At 37.7% G+C, this 18849-nt stretch overlaps 1 protein-coding gene across 6 annotated transcripts in view; it reads left to right on the forward strand.

Annotated features, from left to right (window-relative positions):
- The window catches only part of PPHLN1 (periphilin 1), a 71600-nt gene that overhangs the window by 49063 nt on the left and 3688 nt on the right, over positions 1–18849 (forward strand). For 5 of the 6 annotated variants that reach the window (XM_010707063.3, XM_010707072.3, XM_010707078.3 and 2 more), the window contains one exon: positions 16339–18643. In XM_010707063.3, coding sequence (XP_010705365.1) covers positions 16339–16548 — 210 coding nt within the window. In that variant the 3' untranslated portion in view covers positions 16549–18643. Of the gene's footprint in view, positions 1–16338; positions 18644–18849 lie in introns of those variants that run through there. The other variant, XM_019612714.2, reaches the window with a different exon arrangement.

Here is an 18849-nt window from a genome sequence, read left to right on the forward strand (position 1 = left end):
TTTTGTCACATGGAAGATAAAACTTCTGAAAAATAAAAAATAATTGATTTCTGTCTAAAGCTACCGGAAATATCTTCTTCCTCTAGGACACCTCACCATTTTTTTATTTTTTATTTTTTATCTTGAATGACCTTGTTTCTACGTATTTCTATGAATGTGAGTGAGATTCGTAAAAATGAGTCCCAGTTGACTTATTTGGGAGGGCTAGTGCATTACTAAACACTCTCATAACAGCATCTTCCAGGTGGCTTGCTGGAGCTTGGATCTTGTTGGGAGTAGATCTCAGAGGAAAGAGAGTCACAGTAATCAGTGATTTTGGTAAGAAGATGAGTCAGTTTGGGGTACAGAATGCTCCTTTTGAGTACAAACTCTTAACATCTTGCAGTTCATTAAAGTATTTGCACCTTTAGGAAAAAGAAGATCAAAATATTTCTGAATGTTTTACTTCTTTATTGCTTGTCAGCTAGTGTGATGATGAACTGGAAGTATGCAATCACAGCGAAATGTCCCTCCACATAGAGGCACAACACTCTGTGAGGTAAAGCTGAACATCTCTTCATTGAACTGAATGCATCCTATTCTGTTACCTATCACTGAATACGATGGTTGAAACAAAGACTTTGTTAGAGTTTAAAATCCTGGCTCTTTGTTTTTGGGAGGACTTGTGAGCTGGATGCAATCTCCTTGGAACCCGAGCCTAGATTACTTTGACTGATGGGACATGCTCACCCACAGCTTTCCCAGCAAAGGGATGGAGGCCAACTTTTGGCAATGAGTGGTGCACCACCCCAAACAAAAGTGTAGCTTTCTCATACAGTTGAAAAGAGAGAAACCAGTGTATGATGATGTGTGAATGTAGACGTAGGGTTCTTCATGTCAAAATTATTTATTTATTGAGAGAGGTGGACTGTGCCAAAGGGGTAATGGAAGGAGAACTGGATGCAAGAGAGGATACAGAAGGGTGTGAGGAAAAGGATGCTGAGGAGAGGTGAAATGGAACTATGTGTAACTGAGCAGAGATGTGACCTCTGAATTGGAGGGTGGAGGCAAACTGGAAGAGATGAAAGGATTTGTGGCGACAAGAGAGGGCTGGCAATTGAGTGTGGAAAGCAACGAACAAGGGTGGGACTGGACTTGCATTTGAAAAAAAAGGTTTGTGCCAAGATCAGGAACACCCAGCCAAGAGGGTGGGGAAAAGAAAATTATGAGGAATAAGAGCAACTTGGGTGGAGATGGGAATTAATTCTGCAGGAGAAGCTTTGAAGCCCATGGGCAAATGCAGTGGAGTTTCTCCTTGGCTGGAGGGTGGGGATACTACATCACGCAAGAAAACTCGTTGCTATTTCTAGTGCCAAAAACAAATGGGAAACAGTCAGGTGCTACCTGCTTGGTGTCTTCCCCTCTATATACCCTTGGGGCATCTTCTGGAAGGAATAATGGAGTCATGAGGCAAGAAATGCAGTGTTCTAGCACTGAACACCTGAAATTGCATGCTGAAGAATTAAAAAAACATGTTACGCTATTGTTTGTTCTACTCTTTGGTTTGGCTTACTGTATGTCTTTTCAATTAACAATCAAAATGATATGAATGTTTTAATGTAAAATTGTTTTGAATGAAGTTACTGGTCTCTTTGTCCAACTGGATGTCTAGTTACAGCTTACAACTCTCCTGATCCATTTTTAAATAATTTTCTTAGTTTTTCCTCAAGTTTATAATCAAGCATAACTACAATTCATTGTTCAGTTTCCCTTTTTCTTAGTTCACTGCTGGAAGATGTTTTCTTGCAAGAATGTTTTCTCTCAAATCAAAAGCAAAGATAAACTCAAAGATTCAGTTTCCTGTTTCACTGAAGTCAGTTAATGTGTTTTCCTTTGAGTTTCTAGTAACAGGATACCTAAATGTTTAACTCCAAGCTGTGGGAGGCTCTCTGACTCACCCTTGATTTGGTTTTAGCTGTTGGTGTCATGAGCCCATTTATGAGTTATATATGCTTCTAATAACACAGTGAAATGTTTCAGAATACATAAAACGAAACTATTGGTCTTACTATTCTTGCAGTCTGCTCTTGGATTGAGAATTGCATCTGCATTCCAAATGTGACACTTATGATCTGTACACTAGTGAATATATAGTAAAATGGTTGTAGTATTGAGTCATTAACATACTTTATCCAAATGTGATTAATGTAAAATTGCAAATTTATATGTGATTAGATAAAAAAAGACTTTAAAATTACTTATTTAAAAAAAAAAAAGGCATAGTATGCGTTCTTGGTGTGAATTTTCCACATAATTTGTCAGCCAGTATTCTGAATACTGGGGAATAGGGTAGTGGTCAACAAAACCTTCAATTTAAAGCAATTATGTTGTCTTTCATGACCCAGATAGGTCACCAAAGGGACTCTGTTTTAGGAGTGTTCCTTTCTATTTTAGTCAGGGTGGGCTTTTTGCTACCAAGAAAAGCATGTTTCATCATAGTGAGTGGGCTCTCAAGCATTTTAGTCTGTCTGGGTCATGTCCTGGTAACTAGCTCAGAGGAATGGTTCTGAATAAAAGTGTTTCATCTACTGTAAATGTTATTCCTTCTTTGTATATTTATATTGATTTAAGTACACTTTTGTTGATGGGAGAAACAATTTTTGCATGTGGGTACTTTTGACAGTGCTAGTGAAAATGGAAGGTAACTTCTGTGCTATATATTGAGGACTTCCAAAGAGTGTTGTGTAGTTTGCAGCATTATCCTCTTTCCTTACTCTGTCTGTAGACCATTAAATTCACTTTTCTGAATCATGGCATTCACTGTAAAAATGTTTGTTTCTGCTTTAGGGAAATGCATTATAACTCCTTTGTTAAGGTGATATTGGATATTTTTGAAAGTCTGTTGTCTCTGTAGTAATATGGCTCGTGTTTTATATCTGGCTTGAGTTTATCTCCCATCTGCTGTTTGACCAAGTTTGCTGTACTATAAGACCAAGTATTCTTAAAAAATAGGATAATATATTGCTGAAGAAGTAACAGTAAGATATGCATAGGTTTGTTAGAGATGAGGATATGTTGTGTTCCAGCTGAGATATTAAAGGAGGCAGGGTCATAACTTGATAACTGTGCCTTAGTACTCAGTATCTTGTCAGGTGAATTTTATGACTATACTGGTATATATTTGCAGTTCATTTCAATGTAAGTTGCTCAGTGTAGGTATAACTTTTAAGTAGCTTTTTACTGTACTTCTTAGAGCTACTATGAAAGCTCTGAAAGAATGAATGCATGTGTAGGTAGGTATACAGGGTGCAGTGTTTGTTTCTGCTTTTTAAATAAATTTTCTGTTTAGTTATGAAATGTACCTTTTATATTTTCATATTTGATAGAAATTCATGATATATAAACTCTGGAATAGTTGTTTTTATGTCACAAGGTAATATAAAGATGATCATGTAATTCGCTGGATGCAAAATATTTTTCAAGGAGTTTCTGAATTTAAGGCATTAGGTTATTATATGAGGGCTGGAGTGAAGTCATGCCAGAAGAGGGAGTGGAGAAGACTTGGGTAGCAAAAGTGGTTGCAGAAGCAAGGGCAGTAAGAGAATTGCTTAGAGTTGTTGCTTTATTAAATACGTATTGACCATCTGCAAGGTCTTCGGAGAAGGAGTAACGACATGGCCTTGTCTCTAGTAATGTTTGCTAAGCAGCAAAGCACTGAGGACAAAGAGAAGAAGTGAACAGATGAGAGAGAGTAATGCTAAACTGAGGTAAGATGGAGTGAAACAGTGGTTCATATTAAAACTAAGCAACAGTCCCAGTTACTGGTTTCAGTGCATTGCAAGCCAATGAATGGGAAATGATGGTCGTACTTTTTCTATTAAGAACGTAAGCTACTGGCTTACCCTACAGAAAGTAACTTTTTTTTTTCTTTTTGAAGAAACAGTTGCTGTTATCATCCTACACAGTTCATGGTACTCTTTAAGTAAATAAATAAAATAATCCTTTGTTTAGCGATAAATCAATTGTTTGTGGATACTAATTCTTGAAATAACAAAATGTCCGGATTTGAAAACAGAAAGTTTGCAATGTTTATACCCTTCTGTGATTTTAAAAAACAAAAAGCCTGCTGGAATTTCTAAATGAAATGAGAGAATGTCATTCATTTTCATTTCATTTCTTACTGAATTTGACCTGGTCTGTTCCAGTTGATTAAATTTTTTCTTTGTTTAATTCTGTTTCCAGGCACTGTGGTTCAGCCAGATCTTGACTGACATGAATTGTTTTTGTTTAAGGATAAAAGAAAAAAAAAGTTCTGGAAAGCTGCACAAATGAGGAATGCCTTATTTTTCAGGATATGTTTGTACGAATAAGCCCCGTCTAGTCTGTATCTTTGAGAGCACGTGGTAATCTTTTATGAAGTAAGGTTAAAAGGTAAATGGCGTGGTACTGTTTCTTTTGGCTATTGCATTCAAGAGTTTGACCTTTAGAAGCCTATTTTTATCTCAGGCAGTAAACTATTTAGCTCTGCTTATCAAAAGAGACTTCACTGCTCTCTTTCCATGCTGTTCTTATCCAAAACACACTGTATCAATTTAGCATCAGTAGACTTTATCTGCAGCAGCTATTATTCTGCTTCAAGATGCAGCATAAAATGTTTATTTATATTGCAACAGTAAGTTTTAGTCAGTGAATGCTTTCATGTATAGTTCTGTGGTTTCCAGTGTCGTTGACTAGTTTAGATCTTTTGTATTACCTCTTTATTATTATAGTGAATAATGTAAAATTCCTGAACCCAAAACACTGCTTTTAATGACCAGAAATCTGTAGAAATATAGTGATTATAAAATATGAAATACAGAAGGGGATTTAAATCTGTCAGAGAAAGAATAAGTGCAAAGTCAGTCTGTTAAAAATTTTAAGTAGTTTTTCAGCCGACTGATGAATTATTTAACTGGCAGAAATTGATCAGTAAAACATTGTATCACTACAACTGCCAAGCATTTTCAGTGCTTTCCTGAAACTATGCAGAAATCAGCTTTGTGAGGAAGAAAAATATAAAACAGTGTTGTGGTACTGTTATTATACTATTATGATACTTTTTTGTTTTTTTTTCCTTAAGAGATTTTAAATATTTCCCCAGATTAATATGGCAAAGTAAGTCTATTTGCAGTTATTAGCAGATTTCCTAATTACTTGAGGATATCTTCAAATCATCAAGGTGCCGGTGGTAATGTGAAATATTACAAACTGTTTAGTTAAAGGCTCAGTCCCATCCCTTGAGCTGACTGTGATGTGCCCAAGTTCTGCACATTGGGGTACTGGCCAGAACTTGCTGCATATTTCAAGTGAGCACAGTTCATAATGCTGCTAAAGCTACTCAGCAAATCTCTTTTGCCCACATGAAGTCAACTGGGTTTCTGGGCAGCAAATGATTTGGTTTAGCATTAATTTTTTTATTGTTTTAATCATTTAATTATATTGCAACAGTAAGTTTTAGTCAGTGAATGCTTTCATGTATAGTTCTGTGGTTGTAACCATGTTACTCACAAACTTGTTTTATGATAAGAATAAATCCAAGAGCACCGATTCTAGAACTCTTAAGTCCTTGTGTAAGATTTGTCTCTAGGATTGGTTGACTTAGTGAATTTGTTGCATTCTGCTGTTTTCATAATTTACAGATGTAAATTAGGGATCTCAGGAAGCTGTTTGAAGCTATGTGGTAAATACAGAGCTAAAGCTCTCAATACTCTCCCACCTCCCCCCAAAAGGAAGTGTCGGATCCCATTTTTCTTCTATAGATCATAATGTTTTTCGTAACAACTGACTGAAACCAGACTCAAAGCTTTTCAGTTGGTGCCAGAATCTGAAGACAAGCGAACACTTCAAAAAGTTATGAGTGTGTTCACGTACCTTGCCAAGTCCGTTCCAGATCTGTCCTCCGTCAGTTCACCCCGTTAGATGACTTCTGGAAAATGTTTGGTGTCACTGCACTGAACGGTGCAGACATTCCTTTAATGAGTTTGATAGGTAGCAGTTCTTGTGCTGAAGTGCTGCAGCGCTGCTTAACTATCTCATTAATGAAGGCATGAAATGAGGACATTGGAAGCCAATGTTCTTCGTTTCAGAAGATCTTCAAAAATACTTTTTTATGCAGTATGCTTGTTTCTCACGTGGAAAAGTAGTTTACAAAATAAAAATAAGTGATTCTCAAGGTATTTGAACCACGTAATTGCTGTGATTCTTCAGTGTTTCTTAAGAGCTATGCTCTGAATGTATCCAGTAACTAATACAAGTGCTCTGGGATACAGTCAGCAGTGTATCCTCTGAGTAAGTGCAGAACTCCTACTGCGTTCTCTTGGACCACAATTGGTAATCACTGCCCTAGGACATATGATTTACTAACCATAAAAGACAAGCTGTGTTCCTTGTGGCTTTCGCTTTAGGGAGAGATATGTTTTCAGTTTTTACCCATTTTTGGATCAGATTTCAGCTTCAAAATTGAAGTAGCTACAATTGCGGGAGCGGGTTCAGAAGGAGGGATGAGTATAAAACACTAAGAAAAATACGGAAGAAATGAATGTGTTTGCAAAAAGAAATGAGGTTTCATCATATATCCACCACCCCCACCATTACGGGTTATGTTAGCTTTATGTTCTGTTTCTTAAGGTACTTGGCGTTTGAGTGAAGATTCACACTAAGATGTACAGTCATTTAAGCACAGATCCTTTGTGCTGTGTTTGTCTGGGCAGCAGTCTTGTGACAGGTCTGAACTCAAAGACACTACATGTTTAGCCTCATTAGTATAAGGCTGAACGTCCTCTCTAGATGTCATCTACAGCTGCTCATTACCCTCTGACCCCAACGAAGTGATTCCTCCCTGCAACTCGACTGATGTGCTACACATGACCTAATCAGGCTGATTTTGCCTAAAAACAAATTTTTAAGGGTGGTCCTGTATAGTGCTGGCTCACAAATAAGAGAGGTGATGATTTCTGGCATGCAGATAGTGACAGGTGGCAAAGGGGAATGGTCTTTTCAGCTGTCACAGCTGTGTATGGGAAAAGATACCCATCCGTGTGCTAGGGGAAAATTATGGAAGTCTTCAAAAATGTGGTCTTAATCGAATTTTTTTTTAATGTTATATTCAAAGTTAGTACATGGGTAAAGAATGAGACAAGACCATGACTTGGACATGGAGAAAATGTAGGTCCATTACTGAAGCACTACTAAAACTGATTTGTGAGGCCAGTATAATGTGTGAAGTAATTCTAAACTCTCAGAAACCTTAAGGTTTAACATAAACTAAGTAATAAAATGTTGGTAATCTAAGTAATTGTTTTTCTTCTTGCAGCTGTTGCTTTTCCTTTCTGAAAAAGTTGTCCATAACATACAGTCCTTTATTGACTTCATGCAGTAATCTCTTTATGCAGTGTGTGATTGAGCAGCACTGGCTTCTCTAGTGGTTTTTTGTTTTTTTTTTATAAATTGTGTGTTTATTTGAAGGCTACTCTTAGGCTTTGATGATGAGAATGCCTTCTCATTTTGAGGCTAGTTTAAAGTCACTGTTCCATTAGCTTTCAGTTCTTAGCAACAATGCAGCTCATCCACTGGTTGTTCTTAACTGAAAAAGGAAGGTATATATATTTTTTCCTTTCTTACTGTTCTCTTACAGTGTGTTAGTGATGTAAATACGGGTGATCCACACTCCAGAATAAAATTCTCTCTTTCCCATTGACAAAAATAAGCCTTTTTAATGCTGAATCTGAGAATATTTACAACTGAGGATATTTGTTGGAATCGAAAACTCAAGGAGTATTCTTGAGGAAAACCTCAGGTCACTTTGGCTGAAGTCTCATGCACTGCTGCTGATTTTGACTGCAACACAGTACATACGTGTGGATTTCAAACTTCCGCACTGTCTCTATAAAAATGGTGGGGTGCTTTTATGATGAGTGGTTTCTCATTATTGCCATTAATATGCAGTCCATCTTGATGAAGCTTAAACAAATATTGCTTTCTTTTATGGTCAGTGACTGAAAGCTATTAAAGAAATTGGAATGAGAGAATTAATGTAGACAAACAATCTTCTGCAGATAAACTTCACCCTTCCTGTTTTGGATAGAGCAATAAGTTTACTGTGAAACACATTTAGGAAATAGCTTCCATCAATTCCGTGTTTTATAAATAAAAGTTGCAGGGTGAGGTCCTTCCTTTGGCATAAAGCTGATTATTTCCTGCTTAATCCTGAACTCAGGCATTTTAAGTCATGTGATTTAAAAAAATTTTTTTTTTCTTTTTAACATCCATCAGAGAGAAGAGCTTTTGGATTTTGTTTAGTTTATGGTCCCATAAAAAGTGCAGTTTCTAGGTTTTTAGATCATTATAGAACAAAAGAAAATTAATAGCTACCTAAATTGCTACTCTGGCAGACTTTTTTTAACTTACTTGCGGAGATTTTTGTGGCTGATCGTTCTTGAACACGTATCTGGATATTCATACATGTGAGCTGGAAAGGTATCTTTGCTGGTCTTTAAGAGATAATCAGTACTTCTGGAATAGTATAGACAGTGATGAATTGTAGTTGCTATGGTCTATTTGATTTTGGATTTATAATCTGCTTGCAGAAGGCAATGCTTTCTGAGAAGAATATGTGAGAGGTAGAACTTTAATATTGCTGTTTTACCTACAGAACACACAAGTTAGTATATGAAGTAACACTACCCTCATCCAACACATCTGTTGTAAAGAAGCCAATGAAATCTAGGCCACACACAAACTGGTCTCCGAGGGCCTGTAGTTGGTGTTAGAATGCTGTTATTATGTGGTCTGATTGGTTTAGTAAAGAATTATCTCCAGTAAAACCATGTAACATAATAGTCCCTGCCCTCCCACATGGGAGCTGCTTTTGCCTGGCTGACCAAGACGTTTCTGGAAGGAGTAATAATGCACTTGCTATTGCCAAAATATAGCACTAAATGAAGTGTATTGCTGGGAACACTTCTTATTATATATCAATTCTTGTTCATTTAAACATTCACTTAAAATCCTCCACTATAGCATTTAAAATTATTGAAGTACGTATATGGATTTCTTAGCAATGTATTTTAAGTAAACTTTTTGCTCCTTATTGAACTAATCTGTAATAATTTTTGAGCAGTGGAGAAGTATTTAAAAAAATGTAAGCTTTCATAACTAAGCTTCTGTTGCTGAACTTTCCCTGATACAATTTTATGGCTAAGAAATAAAAGTCATGGCAGTTTAAATTTAATCTTACAGTGCGCTGGTTATAACACATGTGATGATCTGCTTTCTCTGTTCACTTCTACTTAAAAGGGACTTGAGACAGTTCTATAGTTGATATGAACAGGTATCTAAATGATCTCAACGCAGTTAGCTTTTGCAAGGGTTGTTCAGACCCACATAGCCCTGATCTATAGATTTGTCCTTGTTGTGTACCTCTAGCTGCAAACACTTGCTACAGTTGGTGAGGATTTGTCTTTTTAATTGCTTTTCATGCTTTGGCTCTACTTACAAGTCATACAAAAATCGTATATTCCATCTTTAAATCACTTCATAAGCACTGAGTACATGCACAAGACAGTGATTTTTTTTTATTATTTTTATTTTTTTAAGTTTGAATAGTGAAAGCAAAAAGAAGAAAGTTGAGGAGTTATGGCTGTCCTCTGCAGAGATCAAAATTAGGAGCGCTGTCGCTCAGAGGCAGAATCCTGCATGAAGTTGCAGGAAGAAGGGGTGAGTGCTGCAGATGGGATCGTGGTGAAGGTGCTCCTTCAGCTGCTGCCTGCTGGAGCCAGTCATACACCTCTCTTACAGTGAGCTCCACCCTGTGCAAACCCTGTGGCTTCACTGTCATCGCAGGAGGTGTCACCAGGGCGTGCTTTGAAGCAAAGGAGTGTCCAGATGATGTCTTGAGCTTAAACTGGGAGCGATGGTTTCACTGAAGTCAACCGTCTGGTCTGCATGTTTTCTTCCCAGTGAATGGAGAAGATCTTAGGATGGATCTTAGGTCCCAAGCCAACTGTTCAGGGCTTTCAGTCTAGAAATGTGTGTAAGCTCAGCAGGCAGATTGTTGCAGTAGACACACACACACAACACACAATTTTATAGGACATTTTTCATCTCTTTGTGATAGAGTTCTACTTTAAAGTGGAACAGGAAACCTTGGTTGTGTGGTTTTGGTGAAAGCAGAGTCAGAATCAGAATTCAGGCTTCTAAAATGATGGCTGTATGGGCATTTATCCCACATGAGGGAGTTCCAGCAGACTTTTCAGTCAGGTGTTTAAATACCAAAAAATGTGTTAACATTTCTGAAAGCTGATTAAATCTACTAAAGAAAGCATTAGAAACTTTCAATGGGAAGGGAAGCAGAATCGCATTTAAGTGCAAATAACTTAGATGTTTTCCATATCTCCAATAAGTAGCAAATTAACATGAAATTGTTCATTATTATATAGTACATTAAATAACTTGGTTCCCTCAATTTGCATCTCAATGAATATCTAATCGGCCTTTAAACAGCACATTGATTAATGGGTGCAAAATTTATTGCATGGATTCAAGGCAAAATTGTTAGTGCATATTAAAGAAAGGAGTAGAATAGACTTGTTGATATGTTATAATTAAAATTTGTATCCCTACATTGTAGCTAAATATTAAATTTGCTGTACACTAATTTAGCTTTTTGTAACCATAAAAATAGTTAATCTTGCATGAAAACCAATTTTAAATGTCCTGATCACGAGAATTGTTTGCAGTGGTTTAATGACAGTTCTGAGCATTCTTTGCACTGTGGAGCAATAAGTTTATATATTGTGCTCATAAACAGCAGTACAATTACATTGCCACTCCAGTAATGGAAATGTCTCTGTATTCTTTCAGCAGAGCATTAGCTTATTGTTCTTGAGGAGAGTGGATGTAGTCTAATTTGCATGGTTGAGAAAAATCTAATGTAGCGTGTAAATTAAAAAAGAGTCATTCAGGGAGAGGTAATAATTCCTTTCAAAAGAAGTCTGTGGCAAGGAGATTCTTTGTTACCAGCAATATTGAAGTCGCTGATTGTTCACCAACTTTCCAATTTGCTAGTATTTACATGCACAATTACAATGTAAGGTTTTATTGCATTTGCAATCAGCTCAGAGCTAGGTCTACATTACAAAATCTTTTCGTGTAGCTCACAGTCAGTCTGCTCATGCTGGGAAAACCTGGCAGAGGTGTGGTTGTGTTAACAGAAGAGTGCTTTGTCGGGTTTATTTTAGGGCTGCTGAGGAAGGGAAATAAAAAACTGACTGATACCACCAGAGGGCTATGCCAACCTAGCTATCGTGGTTCAGCTGGGGGAACGAAAGCTGTTACCTCCTCCTCTGCTGCAGAGGAGCCCTGGGGCTTCATTGAAGCGAGAGAGATTTCAGGCAGTTTGCTCTTTCATTAATGGGATATCTGGAGGGGATATGGTATGGCTTTCAACCCTGTGCTCTGCAAGTTCAAGCACTGCCTTTGTCAGAAATCAAATAACTATCAGGGAGTGTGTTGCTTCTCTCCTTGCATGGGGCATTTGATACCTGTGGGAATTGTGCCCTTAGTAACGGAGCAGTTTCTGTCTTCTGAAAGATTATATATTAAGTGATTACTTGCATGAATCACAGGCACCGGGTTGTGATTGCTGAACGTGTTGGATCTTCTCAAGGGTGAGTTAGTATCTAAGGGTTGCAGTCTGTTTAACGTGGTTTCTGTGCCACAGCCCTAACTCACCTTTGCCTGTGCTGAACGGAGCTTTGAGGGTCAGGATGTAGAGCTAAGCTGGGAAAACTGCCGCAGGCTTAACCAAGGTTTGTGATTATCTCCACTTTAACCTTCCTGGTTTTCCACAGCCCCCTTTGATTATTGTGTCTACTTGTATTGTTGAAATAAAGCTTTTTGGCCAGCTATGCAAGACTTCGAGACCAAGGAGTCAAAGTATCTGAGTCTTCTGCGGACTGTAGTCTCCTGCAAGGGGGGAAATTTTGTGTTCTGATTTCTGTTCTCGTTACTGTTCATTTATGTTGTCCAGCAGCTCTGTTGTGCAAAATGCATGGGCAGCTCCAGATAGTTTTGGAGAAGTACACCATACTGTGCAGGGCACGGAAGGGAAATGATGCAGACTGTCAGTGAGTAGTAGGCATGACATCAAGGCGTTCCCTAGCTAGGTATAATTTCACCCACACCCAGAATTTGAAGTTACAACCAAGTTTTGATGATGATGTTTAGAGGATGGTGTGAGCTGGTACTCATACGTCAGCTGAGCCATTCCACAAGCATCATCTGATTTAAGTCAGAACTGACAGTAGATGATCATTGTAGAAGGGACATCAGAATATAATAAATGAGTAGTCTCCAGGTGGTTGCTTCTGTCTCTCCACTCTCAGAGGTTAATGTCCCTGAGGTAGAAGAAGAGAATCTGCAGTATCCTTCATATCTTTCACATCAGCATCAAAATTTGTTATTTAAATCACTGTTGATGGTGCTTTGAAGTTAATTCTGGAGAGTTGTAGGGCTCGGTCGCCTTAAGTTGGTGGGCAGAAAAGGTACCTGGGGGCTAACATCCTTATTGTTCTAACTAGAGCTGGAAGGCAATGTCCACTCAGGCCCTTAGCTATATTTAATCAGTTCTAGTGGTGCAACTTTTGGTTTAGATTTCTCTCATACAGGAAGAGTGTTCACTGACATGCTGTAGGTGCAACACACTTTTAGATTTGCATTTTGGTAAAGCAAAATGCTTATACAGACTAGCACAGTGAAGGGCTGATCTCAGCCAGAGCTTCTAGGCTATTGTCATGTAGGAGTAAAAAGAAGTTAAAATATCATGTGAGTAATATAAAGTAAGCATCTTTGTGATCCTCTGAGCTCATGGATGTTTTGCTGACCTTTGAAAGCTTTTCCAGAGATAATTTGAATGCAGCTTTTCCTTCATTGGTGAATTGTACTTAGAGTACAGGTATATATTATGACATACATTAAAAAAAAAAAAGATATTTAGGAATAGAACACCTGTTTCTACTCTTCCTCCATCTGCTTGCTGCGATGATACACATTCTGTTTGTTATGCTGGTGCTATAGCTTAGTTCAGAGTGTAAAAGTACACTATGGCCTCGGTAAATGATCATCCTATGGCTTTAGCTGTTTTCAGGGTTACTTGACACATATATCAGACAGAATGGTCGTGTTGTTGGTATCGTTCCATTTTTGTTTTTCAGTATAAAAGTACTATTCTTCTTTCCCCACACATGGAATCGTTTTCAGGTTTCATCTCCAGCTGCTTACAGACAAATGTTCCATGGTTTGAACTCAAAATCAGTATCAACTGGAATTTTAAAGATGGGGATATTCTGCAACCTTGTTGGGTTGTAAGTTCTTCCAATATTCTTCTCTAACGGAGCTTTTTTAGAGTATTTTCTGCAGGTTTCTTTTTCTCAAGCAACATTTCTCTGCTTATTTCCCAGTACTAGCTTTCTTCTCTTCTGTAGAGAAGATGGATATGAATATGCATGGCCACCATCTTCATTTTCAGCAGCTTTGAATACTTTCGCAGTTCTTAAAAATAGTTCATTGGACCGTTAAGCTGGAGTTCATATTGTCCTGTAATTGATATTCTTGTGAATGATAGTCTCCCTTTGGCAAAACACGGTAGCTTTTCTCTGACAGTTTTCATGCACTGGTTTCAGATACAGTCTGGTTTATGAAGTTATTTTCCATTCTCAACTGTGGTTCTCAGTTCTTCACTCGTGCTGATGCATCTGGTTTTAGAATTGAATCACTGAATCACGTTAATTGGAGGGAAGTAATTTGAAAAGAGATCATTTCAGTGATGCAATTTTTGTTGCAGCTATATAAATAGGCTTATTAGCACAGTTGAGGAGGTGGCAGATTGCATTGGGAACATCAGAATTAGCAACGAGGCTAGAAAGTTTGGTTGAGGGAAAATTACTCAATTGTTATTACAGGAGCTGAGCTGTTTCCTTTGTTTTCTGTTGCTAGAAATGCCTTCCTGCCCCACCTTCTGCCCTCTTCCTCTATGTCAGGTATTCCATTTTTTAAGTCTTTTGTTGCAAAAGAGAAATGTTGCTGAAAACATTCATCTCTTGTACATTCATCCACTTCGTTGTGTCAGCAAAATGTCTTCTCTGACTCCAACTCAACGGTGATGGCCCACCTGATTCTCCTTCCAGGCTTCTTTTATGAGTCTTGGGAAGAAAAATGTGCACAGCCTGAGCAAATCTTTACATGCTCAGTTCAAAACGTTTCATTTGGGCTGTTTCTTCGGGATGCAGGAGAGAAATCTGAGTGCTGTGTGCCACTCATTTGAAGGCCAGCTTAGAGTGGAGAGCACTTACATTGGCCCTATTCTGGGGTACTCTGGGGTACCTTACAGCATAAGAGATGGGGCAGTGTTGCCTGTGTTCTCCATTCGTGCTGAGATCTCACAGGAGTCAGTGTTGCTCTGCAGGCTGTGAAGGCTGTTGGTTATCGGGGCAGTTCACCTGCGGAAGATCATTCACACATCCTTGGTCTGAAGGAGGTGTGAATAGGATAAATAGACGTGCAATAAGAAAAAAAAAAAAACAACCTCACCAACCTTTTGAACCATTTCCTCTCTAACATAATGGCTCTGGGGTTAAAAAGAACTTTCAAAAATCATTCTGTGAAGGTGATAGGAAGCCTGCTGCAAGCACTTGAAAGGCGTGCGTTTTCCAAAATGAAATACCATCTGTCTGTCATGTGGCTAATCAGACACAGCAATTCTTCCTGAGCTTTTTCCTTGGAAAGAATCAGGAAAAAAAGGAGCTAACATTTGTTCTGTTTCGAATTTCTCTTAGCAAGTACCCGACTTCACTTGCTGTGGAAAATGAGCTCTGTGAGAATCTCTATTTCTTACTGATATTTTTGCTACCAGATAAGTGAACGTATAAAGCAGGAAACAAACCCAATCTTTGAAAAAACGCCACGTGCGTGCTGTTTCCACATTTGAGGTGTTTTGCACCAATCTGTTTTGGACTGCACTGTTGTTTTTGACTTCGTAATCTCTCTTGAAAATGAGTTCCTCTCAAAAGATTTTCTTTCATTTCCTAACCACTGTTTGAAAAATGGATCTGGTTTTAAACTTACAGCATCATAGAATATGCCGTCAGATGTTTGACAAGTCTTTAATAGGAATATTGTGTTAAATCATTATGTTTCTGACAATGATAAATAGAAAAAAAGTAAGTAGCGCTGGTGGGAGGATTCTGTTTGGTTCAGGTTTTTGTTCTCTCTTCTCTTTTTCTCTTTTCTTCCTTTCCCCCCTTCCCCCCCCTTTTCGTTTTGTAATACAGAGAATTCTTTATATACAATATCATCATCTGCGCACAAAATATCACAGAATCACAGAATTGTAGGTGCTGGAAGGGACCTCTAGAGATCATTGATTCCAACCCCCTCCAAAGCAGGCTCTCTACAGCAGGCAAAATACAGATTAATGTGCTAGGAAAAGCTCACGTAACGTTACAGAAGTCAAGAGTTCTAGCACAATATTGAAATACTGAGAAATATCAACATTTGTATTCCTCTTGTAAAATGTGGAGATAAGCAACTGATTTACCTTTCTTCAAAAATTCATTGTGTTTTCTGAGAGGAAATCTATCAAATAAAGTAGGATTGTGTGAAACAGAACTGCTTCTAGTAGTTGGAAGACTTTGATATGTTCCTCTTTTGGTGGTGCTTAGATTAATAACCTCATTTGGAATCTGAAAAAGGTGAAGGACTACTGCCAAAATTTCTTTTATCCTTGTTGGTTGAATCACACATGCAGTCAAACTACTTACAGGTTACGCTTGTCAAGGACTTCTATGAGAGATGGATAAATAAATAAACAAACACGGTTTGGTGAAAATATTTGAATATTACTTGCATTTAAAGCACTATGAAAAATTCAAAACTACGTTAGTGTTGTGTAAAGATTGAGATTGCTGGTTCAATTTGCACAACAGTTATATTCATTTTACGTATCATTTTACAAAACTCTGATTTAGGATTTGCACTTTATTTTGCCATTATTTAGTAAATAGAGTTGCAAAAGGAACTTGTTCTCTTTTTTGGCGTTTCTTCCAATAAGAGTTATTTCTTGTGTTGGAGTAGTCCTGTACTGGGTACATTTCTATTAAATTTGGTCAGAAGAGAGGAGAAGGCAAATATTTCTTACAGCTGAAACTCGTTAAATTCAATGCTCTTTGGTTTTGGCTCTGCAGTAGCTCCTAACCTAGAGGACTATTGGTGTGCTAATGCAGACAGTCTTATATTTAACTGTTTTCTAAAACATGTTGTTTCTAGGTATACAGACAAGACTGTGAAACCTTTGGCATGGTGGTGAAGATGCTGATCGATAAAGATCCGTCATTAGAGAAGTCCATTCAGTTTGCTCTGAGGCAGAATTTGCACGAAATAGGTGAGCGATGCATTGAAGAACTCAAACATTTCATTGCTCAGTATGATGCTGCCAACCAAGATATATCAGAATCCTTCAAAGATAGCTCGTACTAAGACAAAAATACAGTTTTAGAACTCTGCATACAGTACGTGCACTGCAGTGCATACATCTGTTTCTTGTGGGGAAAGGGGAGTTTGTGTTGAAGATTTGAACCCAAGGCCTGTGCTACTTCATAGCTCAGATGGCTGTATCTTGTTCATTGTGGTCTCCACAGTTGTATTCTTTCTACCTGTACTTGTTGACATATATTCCTTTGAAAAAGATGTTTTTTTCTTCAGAAGTTCTGTAAAGTGACAAGCTACGCAATTACCTGGCAAAACGCATTCAGTCTGATGTTTGTGCTCTTGTATTTTGATGTTTGTAAGCATAGCCAGAAACGTTGTGTTTTTTATTAAAACAAGAACATTCTTCCTTCCTTAGCTTATGCAGAAATATGTCCTATGTTCATATACACTGTAGGCAAGAAGTATTTGTAAAATTGCTCACGACTATGATTTAATTTATTTATTATAGTTTAATTTTGAATTTCAGATTGATTCTGTAAAATTACACCAGGGTTTATGTCTAGTCTTTGTCAGAGGAACTCTGCCTACTTAATGTTAGAAGAGCCTACTCTATTTCTGTGAATGCTTTTTATGTCGGTTTTCCACACTGTAAGTCATTACTAGTAAGCAGTATTATGTAGAATTAATTCCAATTTTTGTTAACTGTTTGCAACTGTTTTCTTTTGTAATGATTTTTATACATACGTATTTTTGAACAGAATGAAACCACAGGCAGACACTGAGGAAAGGTCTCTGCTTTCACCCTTTCCCTTTCTTCTCCCTTAAACCTCACCATTTTTTGTGCATCAGTTTTAACAGTTAGGAAGCCTTGTAAATCTTCAGAAATCAAGAAGGCGTAGGAATTTGGAGCGCCAAGATGAGGTCTGGGCCATCTCTCTATTTAGTAACTCCAAATTGCTTCAGATCAGGTGTAATGTGAAGTTAAACCCTAAGTAGGCCCCAAACGCGTTATTTCAAATCTAAATGATTCTGTAGTAGTGTAGTATCTGGAGCCATTCTTGACCTGATAGAGACTGACTTATAGCTGGGAAAAACCAGCTATAATGGTTTGATGGATGGTTTGAGTAGAGACAAGGGACTGCCAGTGCTGAGCCATTGCATTGCAGAGACGAAACGTAACTTAGGAACCGTTGGCAGGGGTAGGTATCCTGACTATTGGTATGTGTGCATATAAGGTGATACTGTTTTTCTTGAATGTTTTAGGAAAAGGGAGAATTTCAGTCATAGTCAAGAAAAAGTGAAGTAAAGATTGTTTTCTATACGTGTATTTAGAAACATGAAATCCAGTAAAAGGGCTAACAACTAAAGCTCACCGTTTCCCATCCGCACAGAATTAAATGAAAATGTCAATGGATTCAGCCCCTTATTAAGTAGCTTCTCAGATTTCTGCCAAATGGTTTGCAGAAAAGTAAATACAGTGGCAGCGATTTTGCACATACAAGGTACTCTACCACAGCATCTTACACAGACAAACCTTGGTATGGTGCATTAAATATATATATAAATATATAAATCCTGAGATGCCTGATCAGTTTTAATGTCAGGGCTGCAAGGTTAGGGAAAAGCTCACTGATCCTACTGGGGTGGGAGATAGGAAAGAAAGGTGACCTGTGATGGTACAGCAGCTAGACCTGACCCAGCCCTTTTTGCAACAGCCTGGCTTGTCCTGCAACCGCAGGCAACATTTTCTGAGACAGAAACGTAGCAAACAGGGCTCACTATGGACCAGATAGTGTTCAGGTGGTAAATCCAAGCTTCTGCTTTGGGTTAGAAACGCTGAAGAAGAAAACAGTGAATTCATGCTTAATATACTTTTTGTCCATTGTTATTGTACATCGTGTTAGGAGTCTCTCTTGTTCTCACAGTGAAATTTAATCAGGCTTCTAAAAGTATCTGATTTTTCAAGAGCTTTTCTATAGAGCTTACAACACTGTTGTGTTTTTGCAGTTAGCCAGTAGGTCAGCAACGTCTTCTAGGTTGTTATTAGCTTTCTTTTTTTCTTTTTTTTAATTGATTTATTTTTATTGATAACCTAAGGAGACACTTTTATTTTTATTTTTTAATAAATGCTGTTTTTATGAAAGTGCTTGGTGGCTGTTTTTTCCCTGTTTAATACTTGGCATGATGTTGAATGTTCATGAGTAACCTTTTGTGATGTATCCTTGATGCTGATGTCAGTAAAATGTTATGCCGCTTAAGCTTAAGCAAGAAATACATTTTCTTATTCTTGTTTCCTGTAGGAAGAAGGAATTTTATTTTGTATCAGTATAAGAAGTTGTCCTTGTTCTC

This window comes from Meleagris gallopavo, chromosome 1, assembly GCF_000146605.3.
Source record: "Meleagris gallopavo isolate NT-WF06-2002-E0010 breed Aviagen turkey brand Nicholas breeding stock chromosome 1, Turkey_5.1, whole genome shotgun sequence".
In the NCBI taxonomy this organism is placed as follows: Eukaryota; Metazoa; Chordata; class Aves; order Galliformes; family Phasianidae; genus Meleagris; species Meleagris gallopavo.